The sequence below is a fragment of the Humulus lupulus genome, chromosome 3 (genome assembly GCF_963169125.1).
Source record: "Humulus lupulus chromosome 3, drHumLupu1.1, whole genome shotgun sequence".
Classification (NCBI taxonomy): domain Eukaryota; kingdom Viridiplantae; phylum Streptophyta; class Magnoliopsida; order Rosales; family Cannabaceae; genus Humulus; species Humulus lupulus.
This window is the reverse complement of record NC_084795.1, coordinates 32,703,765-32,720,744: the sequence shown is the minus strand read 5'-3', so window position 1 is coordinate 32,720,744 and position 16,980 is coordinate 32,703,765. Positions and strand designations below refer to the sequence as shown.

At 29.1% G+C, this 16,980-nt stretch overlaps 1 protein-coding gene across 1 annotated transcript; it reads right to left on the bottom strand.

Moving 5' to 3' along the window:
• Positions 1-15,394: 15,394 nt before the first annotated feature.
• Positions 15,395-16,063, bottom strand: LOC133821042 (phospholipid-transporting ATPase 2-like). Its single transcript, XM_062253569.1, has 3 exons — positions 15,915-16,063; positions 15,696-15,813; positions 15,395-15,559 (listed from the first exon to the last, which is right to left on the bottom strand). Exons 1-3 carry the CDS (start codon positions 15,997-15,999, stop codon positions 15,448-15,450), a joined length of 315 nt encoding a protein of 104 aa, XP_062109553.1. The 5' UTR covers positions 16,000-16,063; the 3' UTR covers positions 15,395-15,447.
• Between the last annotated feature and the right edge of the window lie 917 nt (positions 16,064-16,980).

Below are 16,980 nucleotides of genomic sequence, written 5' to 3'. Positions count from 1 at the left end.
CGGGCTTGAAGCGTGGACCCAAGCACCTGGAAGGAAACTGGGATAACAGGTTGGTTGGGGTAAAGTTTTTTTTCCGAATCTATAACAGGTGCAAGTTGTTTTACTATTATTTCAATTTTTGAGATTGACTGAGACTGGGCTAGTAAGATTTGGTAGGTTGATTGCATGAACTGTTGTAGGGTATCCTCTAAAGATGGACTCGTTTCTTGTTGAATGGGATATGATAGGTCAGATTGGGCATTACTTGGATTAGGCATGTTGAATTCATGCTCTTGATTCATTGGAGATTGGGTATGGCTCCATGAAAAATTTGGATTATGGGCAGGGGCAAATGGGATATCAAAAGATTCATGCATATCATACATATCATTAGATTTAAATTTGAGTGCTTATAATAGTTGTACTCAGAATTCCAACTATAATTAAAATGATCCATATGGTAAAAACTAAATGACAAACTAATTTTTTTTAAGATGACAATTAAGGAAAAAGAACAAGAAAATAAAATTAAGAGAAAAAAAACAATGTTACGATATTAAACAAAAATTTAGGAGGCACAAATGCCATCAACTATCACAAAATAACATTAATAATAAAAATAATGATAACATAAAAGCTAGGAGGCATAAGTGCCGTCAACTGACAAATATATAAAAGAAATAAAATTACAACAAAGTTACAACAAAATTAGGAGGCACAAGTGCCAAAAACTATAAAAATTAAAAAGATAGATAGGAGGCACAAGTGCCGTCAACTAAAAAAAAAATATATATATAAATATATAAGTAAGTGTTTTTTATGGGTGGTAAAACCGTCCCAAATTTTCTTTTTATCTTTTTTTTCTTAGTTTTTTTATAGTTTTAAATATATATTTGTATATATAGTTTTTTTTAAGTGCAAAAAATTAAAATAACTAGTAGAAGAATTCATTAACCTTGAGATAAAATTCATTTCTTTTCTTGCAACTCCCCAAAAACGGCGTCAAAAACTTGATGTACCCAAAACGGGTATATTTTAAATATTTATATCGCAAGCGCACGGATCGTTCATATAGAATAGTGATCGTGTAAGTAAGGATGTCAAACCCAAATGAGTTGTCTAAAATCGAAAAAAAAACTATTTTAAACCAAAATTAATAAATTTTAACATAGCCCCAAAGATTGATGAGATTTTGTGACAGTAAAGTAAAATAAAAGATAATAATAAAGATATTAAAGCCAATATATAAAAATAAATTAATATTAGAAATCAAGATGGTAAAAGAAAGATTATTAAGATAATATAATCTACAAAATATAAGCTCAATAATATTTAAAAGTACATTGATTCCCAAGTTTTAGTGATAGTTAAAATAAATTAAACTATCATTTTTCAAATAGATTTATAATTTTAAGCACAAATTAATGCTAAAAGGATAAGATTTTTCTTCACTTTTCAAAGTATTCAAAGTAAATCAATTTAATGAAATAACAAATAAATCAATGAACATTATTTATAAGGCAAAATATAATATTTTTGTTCTAAGCATTGGATGTGTACAATTTAATGACACATCTTACACAAAGAATATTATGTTTTTGCACTAATGAAGAACAAAGTGTAAATATGTGCTAACAATAAAAAATACATGATATTTAAAATGAAAGAAAATATTTGAAGAAGAAAATCCATAAACTTTATTGCACAAAATAGGAAATCAACATACAACATAAATACTATCTAGTTACATATTGTTTCATCATCACCTTAATAATCTTAAAAAGACTAGAAACTTATAACTAGAATAGAAATTACAAACAAAAAAATTACAAATATAAATAGGAAAATTTGGAGGAGAAACTCCCAAAATTTTCCTCTAAAAACTCATAGAAAAATGACCAAAAAGAAGAAGAAGATGAAGAGAATAGAGATGTTTTGAAATGTGATAAGTTTGTAGTGTAACCTCCCTAAAAAATAAGTACCTCAAATCCCTTATTTATAGCCAAAAAATGAGTATTAAAATAATCAATTTAAATTAATTAAATTGATTAAATTAATAATAATATGGCAAATAGGGGTAAATTATAGGGTGTAATAATGATTTTGGGGTAAAATGTGTGGAAATTTTAGGTAAAAAGAATTGGTATTTTAGACAAGGGGACAAAGTGACAATTTGTGGGCTCATAAAAGGGGAAAAAGAAGCTTGGTGGCAGGCTAGGGGAGTTGTTGGCGTGATTGGGCCTGGGGAAACAGCTGGCGTGGGTTTGGCTGCTTGGAGGACACGGGCCCGAAGGGATGGCAGGGCAGGAGGAGACATGCTGGGCCGAGTGGCTGGTGGAGTTCGGCTGGGAGGAGAGGACAGGCGTTGGAGTCAAGCCAGGCGGGCTGGGCTTTGGTGGTGGGCCGAGTAAGGCACGGGCTTGTGGCTTATTGGGTGGTGCAGTTTGGGCCTTGACACTTTTAGCTCTTCTCTTTCAATTTTACCATTTTTTATTTCTTTCTTTTCCTTGCTTTTCAACCACAAAAATGCAATAAATTCCCTACAAAATAAATTATAAACTAAATTAAAATTAAATATTTTCATTAATAAAATATACCATATAACTTCCATGAAAATTTTAATTAAGATTTAATTTACATAACATTTAATTTCAATAAAATCATATTTTTAGCATTCAAACTAACAATACTAATTTTAAATAATTAAATTACAACATAAAACAATAAAATATCTATAAAAACATATAAAAATCTAGAAAATTACAATAAGACTAATAAATGCAAAATTACTTAAAAACTTAATAAATTACTTAAAAACTCAAGAATTAAGCAATAATTAGCACATAAAAAGTGGTAAAATAACTCTATTTTGTAGAGTTATCAATATATATTTACATGACTACATGACTTATATATAAATTACAATAATATGGTTAAATAAGTTAATAATAGAATAAAATAAGAATGGAAAAAGTCATAGCGTAGAGTATTATACATGCATCAACTATTTTTAGTTTCTAATGTAACTCGTAATGTCATTTGATGAAGAAAAAGAGCTCCAATCATATTAATATTATACATGGATTTTAAATTTAAGTTTGTTGCTATTTTTTTTAAAGAAGTTTGTTTCTAGTTAATAGTAGATTATATTATGTTATATGTTTAATATGATATTATTCTAATACGTGAAGTTTAAGTTTAATTAAATTTTATTTAAGTTATAAAATGTATGATTTTATTATTTTAAAATAATTGTCATTGTAAAATATCTCAAAAATATCATATTTTAATTTGTTTAACTATTTATTTATTTATTTAATTTGATTTAAGTATAAATCATGTTTACAATCTACCGTTAAATATAATAATATTCTGTTATATATAAGAATATTCTGTTAAAGTTAACGAAAAAAATAAAAAACTGTTAAAACCAATAATTTTCGTTATTTACATATTTATTATATAGAAGATATTTTATAAAAATAACGTTCTCATATTGATTTGCACATTTTAATTATATATTAGGGTGCACATACAAAGCATGTGTTACAATTTATTTATTTATTATTTTTTTCTTAAAAAAAAAGCTACAATTTAATTCTATTTGCATAACTTTTAATATAGTTTATATTATAATTTATATGATATATGCTTGCTTAAAATTTTAAATTAAATATTAAAAAGTGTCTTTAAATGTCAATTAACTAAAGATTACAAATATAAAATAATAAACTTAATATTTGGAGTCAAGATATTTCAAATCTAATAGAAAAATATACATAAATATATATTTAATAATAAACAATGAAATATAATTTTATTAGTTTAAATATTTTAAGCATTTTAATTTTTTTAATAAATAATTAATTATTATAATTGTTTGGGTCAAAATCTTCCCTCCAATCTTTTCCATGAATTTCACACGTTAATGAATTTGAGAGTGTTCCATTGATGATGAAGATTACCAATAACTAACTTATTCCATTGGCAAGGTCAATGGCATAAATGTGTCCTTCATTGGAATGAGTCGAGAGAACAAATGAGGTGTACCTACAAAAGACACTCTGATACTTAAGTCAGCACAATGCTCTCTCACCTCCTCAATCTATTCAAACTTTTTTTAACTAAAGTCCAAGGTCCCAAAATTTGGTCCCTCTTCTACTATTTATAGAAAATAAAATAACAAAGAAGAAAGTTAGAGAAGCTTATCGGGATTGGTCCATGTGGCCGGCTTCACTCACTTTCTTCCCGCCTTTTTCTCTTCTTCATCTCATGAGCTCAGATGCTCATCGGTCTCTTCAATCACCATGAGCTCGAAGCTCATCAATCTGTGCAATCACATTGAGCTTAGAGCTCATCAATATGTTCAATCATGTTGAGCTCAGAGCTTATCAATCTGTTCAATCATATTGAGCTATGAGTTCATATTGATAAACTCTGAGCTCATCAATCTATTAAATCACATTGAGCTCAGAGCACATCAATCATATTGAGCTAAGAGCTCATCAATCTGTTCAATCACTTTGAGCTCAAAGCTCATCAATCCAAACAAGTTCTACCGCACTCTGCTCTACAAATAAGCTCATGTTAGCTATTCTTTTTTATGAGCTTATTATGAGCTCTGCTTCTTCTAAGATGAGCTCCTCCGAGCTCTGCTCTGCGATGGGCTCGTTTGAAGCTATGCTCTGCGGCGCGCTCATTTGGAGCTCTTCTTTTTTCAATCCAGCTCTTCTCAAGCTATTAAATGAAACAGTGCATTTTGCTTAATTTATATCCCCTAGTTTATTCGGAAAAATCATTCCCCTACAATAACGATGCTAGTTTTAATTGTTAACTTTAAAGAAATAATAACAAATTCTGTTAAACCAAAGAAATTATGTTAGATATATATTTTTTATATATAAAAATATAACTAACATTGGAGTTAGAGTAAACATATGATTCAATAGTTTTATTAATAATGGCCAGGAGAATGTTATTTTTTAAATTTAATATTAAGTTATAAAATTAAATTATATGACATTTTGTATTAAAATAAGTTACAAAATTAAATTAATTTGAATTTAAACTAATTTAATCCATTATTTGAAATCTTTATTTTTAATATCTATGCCGAAAGAGTTGAAATTAAATTAAAAGATTAAAAAATATCTTCTGTAAAATTTTGTTTAGTCAAATATTGATAGATTTGTTCCCTTTAAAAAAATGATAGAATTATTTGACTAAGAATATGACTTTTTTAACACAATATTCTAACTTTATTGAATTTTTTTTGTAAAAATATTTGACCAGTACATTCAAAGATCAGGGTGTATTATATATAAGGATTTATATTTTTTTGGACCCTGTGTTTTGTCTCATTACCTGTTTGGACCCTGTATTTTAACAAATTACTTTTTGGACCCTATGTTTTGTAAAATGGTTAAAATAGAACCCTAAACTTAATTTTGATGAAGAAAAAATTGAATATAACAATACAGTTTTTAAGCTGAATGATTTTATTTTTGTTCTGAATTGTTAGTTTGGTAAATTATTTGTTATTTTAGTTGAGAAAACATTGATCAAAATCGGGTTTAGGGTTCTATTTTAACTATTTTACAAAACATAGGGTCCAAAAAGTAATTTGTCAAAACACAGGGTCCAAATAGGTAATGGGAAAAAACACAGGGTCCAAAAAGGTATAAACTCTCTATATAAAAACAATGTTTTGGTAGAGCATGAAATCAAACAGCGAAAAGAGCAAAATCGCGATGTTTGGTAGTGTTTGGTTGATAGGATTCTGTTGGAATGGAATGGAACGGGAAAACTTTCCTATGTTTGGTTCACTTTTGTAATGTCCCGTAAAATCTCTTAATATAATTTGCGGAAAAACATAACAATTTTCTAAAAATAAGATAACCAAAAATACATATAAGAATTTTTTTTCAAAACATGCAAGAATTCAGAAGTATGTGCATACTTAAAAGTAAATTACAGTGTCATAATTTTAAAACATTCAACAAGCCCAAAATAATTTCTTAGTTATTGTATGGGTTCTAGTCCCCAAAACATAAATTCTCAAAAAATCAGTCCACATGTACATCCTCGCAGATAAACTCCAGCACTCACTGATCCACTTTGCCATTGGTAGAGTCCAAGAACTTTACTTAGCTAGATAGATAGTAGTAGTAATAGTTTTAGCTAGTAGTAGTTGTAGTGTGTTTATGACTGTGGATTTTGGTTCAAGCCAGGACTTAGTTAGACACTCGTAGTAACACTTGTAGATTTTATAAGTTTAACCTATAGTTTAAGAATATTAATTATAACATAAGATTTGATTAATATTGTTGGTTATTAATATGACAATTATTATAACCTAAGGTTTAGATAGAGCTAATAAGAACATGACACTTGTCATGAGCATATTTATTCCTAAGGTTTAGATAGAGCTAATAGGATTATGACACTTGTCATATGCATGGTTATTAAGGAAATATTATTTTAATGATAAAATAAGGGAAATATAAGGCTTAGTCTTCACCAGAATCTGTTAGGAGCATGACATTTGTCACAATTTTATTTATTTGTGGATTAGGTTGTAAATAAATTTTTCGTAACTTTAGGATATTGTAACTTCTGACCTATTTTTGACCCAGTTATGTTATGAATTTCGAAAAATAGTATTTCTAAAAATTTGTAGATAATTGAATTAGCTTTCTAACGGTATAAAGAGAGTCTAAATTAGAGTCCTACAACTCCAGATATATTGATTTTATTACAGGTGAGTTTAAAGTTACGAGATTTAGGGAGTTAGAAGTTAAAATTCTATTTGTTTTTATTATTTTTGTTTTAAAAATCAAGCTTTGACTCCTTAAACCTCTCTTTGAACAATTTGACCAAGTCCTAAGCCTTTGGCTGAAGGATATTCAAATATTTTCAATTAAATTCATTATTTTTATTCAAATCCAAAAAGAAGATTTTTATTCCTAGAACTCTATAAATAGGACCTAGCACCAAGCCTTTTCATTCATTCTTCAAGCATTGATCAGAGCCTTCTAGGTGCTAGTGAGACTATAGAGTGATAAACACTTGGGTTGGGGTTATAAGCTTAATAAACACTTGGGAAGTAAGGTTATAGTGTATTTCGGTTTCGAGGTATAGTTCGGTCATAGAAGCATTCAAGGTATTCCTAATTCTAGTTCCTTTCTGTATTGATTCTTATAGTTCTTCTCTACTCAAATCCTAACTCAGTCTTTTCTATTCTTGGTTAGGCATCTAAGTTCTTGAACTTGAGGTTCTTGTTGGTAAGTATCTTTTCGATGGTGTAGTTCATTCTTTTCATCTCTTTTCCTTAGTATACTCACCTCTCTATTATGGTTTTTATGAGTGTTCCAAAGTCCCGATCTTGTTCTCACTTCCCGGTTTTCGGTAAGGAAAATAGGATAGTTTTATATGCTTATATGTTATGTTGATATGTTATGATAAGTTATGCTATAGTATGTTATGTTATGTTTTCTTATGTTTCATGGTTATGATTTACCCTACCTCAGATATTAGACAGGGGACGTAGATGGGTTATCATAAACCTACCATGTGATCTAACCTACCTCAGATATTAGAAAGGGGACGTAGATGGTTTATCACATGTTTTAATGGCCATTAATAGTAGTCTTATATGATGTACGCCTTTATAGATATATCTTATATGTTTATAGCTTATAGTTATGAGTTTGAATATGTTTCATGCTTGTAGTAGATTTTCCTTGCTGGGCATTAGGCTCATTCCTTTATGTTTTATATGTGCAGGAAAATAGTTATGGCGGTGGACAGATTCTTGGCAACTTGGGGATGTGTATTGAGGTAGGATGGAATCGATGGACTGAGCGTTCGATTAGATGATGAAGTTTTTTTTTAGTCTTTTAGTTATGATTTCTATGTATTTTTCCGCACTTAATTTTTTAACCAATTTATTTAAGTTATGTTTTGTTTTATTTTCAAAACAATGGGATCCCATATCCTAAATGAATTTTTTATGTATTTAACCTTTACTTTACAGTTTTTAAATAAAGTTATGGTTATTTCATATGTACGTTTTCTTAATATTAGTATAGTAGTTATTAATGGTCCAAGGTCTAGAATAATTGGGTCGTTACACCATTGAGCTTACATACAACACGAAACAACTAGGTAAGTGAAATGCTTAGTAAGAACAACTTAACAACACATAACCACATAAACAAAGCAAGGACTTAAACTAACCGTAACTAGGTAGATAACCAAACAAGAATAGGATTCTGATGAAACCGAACCCTAACATACAATTTAAGAATGTGTGAACGTCTTGGAAACTTATGGTCATGCCTCATAACCAAAATTCACATCTTGAAGGTACACCTACATGCAAAAAATCACAGAGCATACATACAGTCTTAACTGGGAACATACATACTCACTTACTCAGTCATATCTTAACATACATAGTTACTTAGTCATTCATATCTTAACGTACATACATACTTAGTCATTCATATCTTAACATACATACATACTTAGTCATTCATATCTTAATGTACATACATACTTAATCATTCATATCTTAATGTACATACATACTTAGTTATTCATATCTTAACATACATACATACTTAGTCATTCATATCTTAACATACATACTTACTTAGATTTCCTGTTGTGCACCAAATTTTTTTTTTTGTTATTAAAATTTTGTGTTTATATTTTATTTAAGTGTTAAGTGTAGTGATTTATTTTATTTAAATGCTTGTTTATTTTATTTGATTGTTTGTTTGCTTTATTTAATTGTTGGTAGCATTTTTGTGAAATTAATTGTTAAATGATATGTAATTATTTTTATTTTTAAAATGTGATTATGTGAGATTTGGTTGAATGCACTAAGGTGCGTGGTAGGTAGTGATGCACCCTAGTGATTGAGTGTGTGCATGTGCATGGTTGCATGGTGTACTTGCATATAATTTTCTACACACTTTTATTTCCTTTTATTAGATTTATTTTAGCTAATTAAAATTAAAAATAAAAATAAAGAAGAGGACAGATGGTAGGCGTGTAAGACAAATGGGAAAGCAATTATTTGTCTTTTCCTAAATGATTTTGTTTTATATTTGATTTATTAAATATTGTTTGTATGATTTATTTTTGATTGATTGATTGTTAGTTGTATGAATTACATTTGATTGTTTGGATGATATTTTATTTGGTATAATTATTATGTGAATTATTAGAAATTACTTGAAATCTTTTCTTTCCTTTTGGATTGGTGTTGTCATGGGAATATGTGTGAGAATGGAAGAGTATGTAGTAAACTATGCGTTGTAGTGAAGGACAAGACTTCTAGATAAAATCTTGGAAACGTTTTCCATTATGGTGTAGAAGTAAATAAGGAAATGACTCATTTTAATTATGAGAGAATATGGGAAATTATCTAGGCATCATGGAGATCATATTTTCATATATATGATTTTCCCTAAGTAGTAAGCCAGCCTTGTGTATATAAAAAAGAAGAAAAAAAAATGGTAACCTCATTGCATCACACCAAGCTGCTAGCCACATAGTGCTAAGGGGGAAGAACATGAGAAAGAGAGAAGAAGAGAGAGAGAGAGAGAGAGAGAGAGAGAGAGGAAGGAGAGAGAAAAGAAGGGAGAAAAGGAGGACTTCAAAAACTAGGTTGGTGTTCTTGATCTTTAAGTGGTTTGAATCCCCTAATCTATATTATCTTCATCTTGGTGATAAGAATATTTTCTCTTTTTCTTGTTATGGGTTTCGAAAAAAAAACCCCTAGGGTGGCCAAGGTTATTGTGATCTTGTGTTCTTTAACACAATCAAGGAAGGTAATAGAAATTTTCCTCAATCTCTTTTTGTTTGGGTGCTTGTAATCTCTTGTGTCATGTTTGGGCTTTTTGTTTGAAAAATATGACTATAACCTATGGAAATCTCAATGTTTGGTCATTTTAATGAGGTGGTTATGTTTTTGTTTTGTTTGAATTTTTCTAAGATTTCTTGTTGGGCATATATGAATGGTAGTGATGGTTTTATTTCTTGTAAATAATATATGGTTTGTTATTAAGACCTATGGGAATGTTTGGGAGATTATGTGTTTGATGCGATTTATGTGAATGTTTGTGCTTTATGTTTATGTTGCTATGATCATTTTGAAACTAGTAATTTATGTAAAGGCATGCAAGGATGATGATAGATATATGCTAGGTTTCATGTGAATGTAAATGAGGATTTTGGTATTTTATGTTTATGTTCATATTGGTTTCGGCCTAGGGAGATTATTGATGCATGTTGGTCATCTTATTTTATGTCACATATACTCATTAGAAATATGCTAGGTTATTTGGTTAGTTGGGAATTTGTCTCAAGTCTCTTATAAATGATGATACATGAAAGTTTTGGTTTGAGTAATTATTTAAGCATGATGTAAAAATAAATTTCATAATTAAATATGCTTGCTGATTTTATGTATAATTGGTGATAAATTTGGTGAAATAATAATTTGCATGCATAATTAATGTCCCAAATGCTATGTTGATTTTGTGAAATTAAAATGGTATTTTAAGTCATAATAAAATGATATTTTTACTCAAATAAATACCTACAGAATTTTTATATATTTTTAGAGAAAGTATGAGGTTTTAAATTCAATATGGTGATTTTAATGATAAATATGATTGCTGGAATTTTTGTAAAAAAAAATGCGAAGTGTGTTTTTATAAGAGGAATTTGATTAGTATTTGAAATAAATTAAAACCCTAAACTATGGTAATATTAAAAATGGTATTTTTAATATAGTATGAGTGTTTATTTTAATAGTTATGATCTTTCTTTATTTTGATTTAGAAAAAAAAATTGAATTTAATTCACTTGTGATTTTTAAATAAATTTAATGGTGGATGAAAATTTAGTTTAATAAGTGTAAAATAATTATTTGATTGTCACCTATGAATTTATGTTACATAAAATTAAGTCTTAAAATAATTCAAGCAAAAATATTTTTTCCACACTTAAAATATATATTTTTCTCACATCAATTAGGTAACACAATTAATTAAAATTAAATTGATATTTTCTAAGGAAACATGGTAATCATAGGTATTTTAAATAAATTCCAAGCCTTTGTTATTTCTTTGTAATTTGAAAATAATAAATGGATTTATCACATATATTTTTTTAAATGGCTAAATAAAACTATTTTAAAAAAAATAATGTCTTGAGAGATTTAATCAATCTAGTAATTTTAAGAAGATAATTAATAGTAAACAAAGCATGTCACTACAAGAAAAAATGCTTTTAATAACACCAAAAATGTGTTATCAAAACATACCATAACACTTTTTGATGTGTTAAGATCGACTATGTTATCGTAGGTCAGGGTACTTTACATAACACTTTATCATTATTATACAGATGCCTTATTATCTGTCAACGATAACACAACATCTGTGTTATTTTAATAAATAGATAAGTGTTTAATTATGTTATTTATAGTCGATTATATAACACATTTCAATACTTATAAATTTGTGTTATACTACACTTTAGTATAACACATGTGTTATATTAGCTTAGAGAAACATAATATTTTTTTACTTACACAAAACTAGGAAAACAAATAAGAAAGTTCAAGCCAAATAAGGTAACATAAATAGATTTTTATTAATTACTCAAATGTAATTACAATATTTAGTCTACTAGTCTAGGCTTAAGAAATCATATTACAACATAATTTATGCCAAATTCAGATTCCTTTATCACTAAATATAAAACAAGAAATGTATAAAAAAATTAGTGAAATACATTCTTCCATTCTAAAGGCCTCAACTACAAATGTTGTCAAGAATTGCTCCAAAGAAATCATCTCAATATGCCTGCACATTGTAAAAAAAAAGTCATTTTATTATTAAGAACATAAGACTTAAGATAGTTTCCACCTGTAAGCATATAAAGTTTAAATTAAATTTGTAATAACTCCAAAACTTGATGAAACAGCAGGGTATAGCAAGATGTACTACCATGCAAAACAACGACTGAAGCAACAAAACATGCAACTTAAAACAATAAGCTAAGAGATGAATGAAGAGAAAATTCCACGGCCAAACAGAGTACTCTATCAATACCTAAAACTTAATGAAAATGAAAGAAACATTCAGCAGCATAATTCTAAAGCACAACAGAAGACTTTCTTCTTTATACCTTGACAAGGGCTGATGAAAGTCATCTTTTTGTTGGTAGTTCGTCTTCTAACATGGTCATATCAGCCTATTAAGAAAGAAAAATCTAAGCATATGAATTTTCCACAAAACAAACAGTTAAATTCAGAAATGAAAGTGAATGAGAAAATCAGAGAGGATAGAGAATGAATGAACTGAACTTTATTGAAATATATAGAAGTGTTAACTAGAAAAAGAGAATACATCACTTATAATGAGCTAAAAATTAGAGTAAGACTAACCGATTCATAGAAAACCATAACAGATCTAGCAGCTACCACTTAATAGATAAAATTTGTAGTAATAAAAGTACTACAATCTTTCCATTAATCATTTATAGTGTGAACCAGGGAAATAAAAAGCCCACCTATTTAGATGATGTTAGAATGCCCTGTATAAAGCCCTGACAGTATATCCATGGAGATCAGAAGCATTGCTTGTCTCAACAATAAGGACAGGCCATACATTCATAGCACTACACTAGTTCCTAATAGTCCAAACTAAAGAATTCAAAGTCTGTCACAAGTATCTATTATCGACAAAAAAAAAAATCCAATTTAAATTCAGTAGTTATCAAATGTTTTCACTGCCATAGTCATAGCTACCACTAAAGCAGAAGATCATATTGACATAAGTAAGTTCATAAAATAGAGTCGAAGCTTAGTCATCACTAGGATTACCTTGCTTTCTTGTGCACCTCTTGTATTTACTATATAAATGCATTATAATAACTTAGTCATTACTAGGATTACAATAACCACTGTCAAACATACTTAATAAATTAAACATGTTTACAATTAAAGTGTAAATAAAAGCTACTCAAACGAATGGTTTCTCTTCAATGATTTTAATTGCTAGTGCAGGATCCTTGGGTTAAAGTTTCTGAACAACAAGCCTAAAATGAATAAACTGCTTAAGTTGCACTAGACAAAACATGAATGAAGAAACCTAACCTCAACAGAGCATTGTCTATCAAAGATAGTTAGAGCACATGTTTAGACTCTTCATAAGAAATATCATCAAAGAATTTCATTAAGTAACAAGGCACCAGCCAAATTGAAATAAGATTTAAACAACTATTTACTAGTAATACTTAAATTAATAAGATGCTCTGAGACTTGAGTACTCAGCTCATAGATATTTAATTAGTGGATATGCCATTAGCCAAGTTGATGAACTAGAACAAGTAATACCACCATGTTATGTTGATGGCCAAAGCTTTAAACATAGGTCAACTAACCCATCAATAAAAACAAAATGCACAACCAAGTTTCAGTTCAATCAAATAACACGTGAATAAGAAAAAGTACATGGTTTTATTAGATCCAAACATGGGTGAAAAGTGAAAAAAAAAATTGAAAATCAATGATACCTCAAGACAAGTCCCCAAACAGAGTCTGAAAGGAATATTTAAATCACCAAAAGTGGTTAGGGATTTTAAAACTTAACCATCTTGAAGTTCAGATAAAAAAACACTAGACATACAAGTGAGCACTTTAAATCGCCAATCCTATTTGCTTATAATGTCTATATAGCTAGTACTAATGTAAGTAACCTCAATTGACTCAGTAACACAAAGATGATTGTCTAGGCTCTACAACAGGTTTCTTATGCCTGCAGATTCTTTCCCATAATGTTGTTGAATTGGCATGACTCTTCAACATTGGAACAATAATTGTTTAGACTAAAATAAACAAAGTTGAACCCTTCACTAATTGATTTATATTTCTTACCATTTTCTTCCAGCACCTAATGCATTGGTTAAAGCACCACCAGCTAAGTGTCCTAGATGCCTTACCTGAAATAATGGAAAAAGAGATACCTAAACTTCACAACTACAAAAAGCATGGCTGAAAAAGAAAATGTATACTGACCTTGGGCTCAGATCGTTACTTTGTTAGATCCATACTTTGTACTTCTAGAGATTTGAGCCATAAATACATGTTTGCAACTTGATCTTTAATCATTTCCTGAGGCAGAAAATAATAATAAAAGAAATAGTATTAAGGAACAGAATGAAACATCTCTGAATAATAAAAAAAAAAAGATAAGTAAAAACTTCAAGCAATATTCATTTAGTTACTATATTAGGATTAATATGTACTCTGAGAAAATTATGTTTGTCTATAAGATGGATGCATGTATTTATGTGTTTATTCAACTAAGCCTCAATCAACGAAACTTAAACGAGTACTCTACCTGGACAAACCCATATAGGCCAGGAATCCACATAGCATTTGCACCAAGTACTTTTAATCCAAAGTCAACATGTGGCTGCAAAAAACACTAGAGACAATAATGAAAGAAGGAAATAAAAGGTCAAGCAAGAAACTAGAATACACTGAAGCCATATTTTATATCAACTCAATGGCTAAGAAACAAAATAAAAAACTAAAAAAAAAACTGAGTTGAGTACATACCATGTTGAGTAATTGGAGATAAGCACTTGGGCATTATCAAATGAGAACGACAGGTTTCAATAATTTCATAAATTGCCTGCATATTGAAGCGAATTTTCAAATATCAAATGGCCAAATTCTCACAATCCAATTTGGTTGTATCCTCAATTAGACAAGTGCCAATGATCTCCATTTCATTATTACAAAAAAAGACATAAAGGTAGTGTGCAAAACATAGTATTTCAGGCAAAAAAATAAGTAATAAAATAGAAGAAAATTTTTACGGAACATGCAAAATTTAAATCTAATTTCATTTATTTTCACTTCTGTGATCAAGAACCTAAAATATGCAAATGAAATACAATTGCAAAAACTGATATGCAAATAATCATAGTTTAACTTTAAGAGAGTAGAGCTTCAGTTCGCACTTATAACAAAAGTTTAATAAAATCAGATAATAGAACATGTATAAATCAAATCTAAATAAAAAAAATCTAGTTTAACTAAGATCTTTTGGTTAAATTTCTTATAAAGATAGTGAAAATTAACAAACTAAGAATATACACAAGTTCAAAACAGCAAGCAAGATTAGGAGAAACAACAAGAATAGAGAGAATGTGAACCAATGAAACAACACAATCTAATGTAAAGCACATACAACAGGGGAAAAATTACAGAAGTTAATGCTAGTATGAAATTTTGTAGAGATTCAAGCTTTTTTTGATTGGTCGACTTCAGTTAGCATTTCCATCATATTATGTCATTATGCTAATTGAATAAGTGTTATGGGATTCATTAATTTAGTGGTGCCCTAACACAAAATGTGATAGTTACTTCTCAAATTAATTCGTGACACTGACTAGAACAGGAACACTAGTGTAGAAAACATTATAAGCCATCAAGCTAACAGAATTAAAAAGACTAGTCCCTGAGACACTTGAAACAAAAGAGAAGCTGAAAACATGCCAAAGTTAGTACACCAGATATTTAAAAAAGAATAATATACAAGATCAGAAGGAATAATGTTTACATGTCAATTATAAAAAGATATAAAAGTTGAAAATAAATGGCATTGTCCAGGAGAACTCACAAGATCTGGATGAAACAAACCACCAGAGACTTGTAAAATGAATACTGGGATAGAAATGCTGTACGATTGTATGAGTAACATCCATGGACAAGTATTAATCTTTTCAGAAACCTAAACTCTGCAAAACAATACAATAATACCAAAACAAATCACTCTACCCTGTTCGTTCTGTCAAGTTTCCAAAAAGTGAGAGGAGGGGTTTATGTATCAGCAACTTACTCCCAATACTATAATCAGCTGCTCTTGTTGCCTGCATCCCCTCTCTCCCACTGATTCCAACTCCAATGTCAGCTTGTTGTATCATTCTTACATCATTCCCTCCATCCCCAATGGCCAATGTTCTATAATCACATGATTTTAAAATCTCCACAAGCTACAAAATAGGTTAAACGCAATATGTACTTAGGTATTCAACATTTTATGACATCACACGTAGAGTAAGAGCCTTTAAATTTGGAAAACAAGGACAAAAAAAAAATAATATGACTAACTTTGTTTTAGTAGATGTATCAGAGATAATTTCAATTAAGATGTATTAAGACCAGTTAACTATATTAGATAACAGGAGGGTTAATTTGCTAAATCATCAACAATCAATTTTAGGACTCCAAGTGCTCCCCAGCAAAAACTTTTAACTCCAGAAAACATAGTTTTTTAGAAAAACATCTTATATCTTTTCTAGCTTCAAATCATGTCCATGAACTCCAATCCCCATTCAAAAGATATGAAACCTAACTATACAGCATACCAGTTTCATACGTTTTATATAGAGAAATATTATAGTTTCCCCAAGGGGATGTCAACACATAGTTAATGTCTACCAGATCCTGGTCATATTAATTTAAATTTTAAAATGTACCATGTATTTAATCACAAGTCCAATGATAACTTATAGCAGGTACTGATAAGGATTACCTGTGCTTTATGTGATGGTGTTACCCGACAACATATAGCAGTCCTTGACAATATTGCTAATTCAGTAAAAGCTGTTCGATAATGCTTAAGTGCAATTTCAAGAGCCCAACCATCAACAACAAATGCCACATCCTGTTGAAAAGTGAAAAAAAATAAGAAGACAAACAAACTCATCAAGATACAATAAAAAAAAAAAGTAGAGAGAAAAATTCAATAGCTTCTTCACAAAAACATCCCAATATCTACTACAAACATGTACACATATAGTGTACATAACCTTATCAAATACTCCCACGTCCATCACAACAATTAAAAACAACTAGATCCATGGTTTGGAAAAACTTTTGAAGAAGCCTACATTTTGAAACCA

Bases quoted from the DNA above. Each gene is read 5' to 3' on its own strand.
- LOC133821042 (XM_062253569.1), bottom strand. From the start codon at position 15,999: ATGATACAACAAGCTGACATTGGAGTTGGAATCAGTGGGAGAGAGGGG. The intron at 15,814-15,914 runs GTAAGTTGCTGA...ATTGTTTTGCAG, and splicing joins AGCTGATTATAGTATTGGGA to AGTTTAGGTTTCTGAAAAGA. The intron at 15,560-15,695 runs GTGAGTTCTCCT...GCATGTTTTCAG, and splicing joins GTTTGTTTCATCCAGATCTT to CTTCTCTTTTGTTTCAAGTG.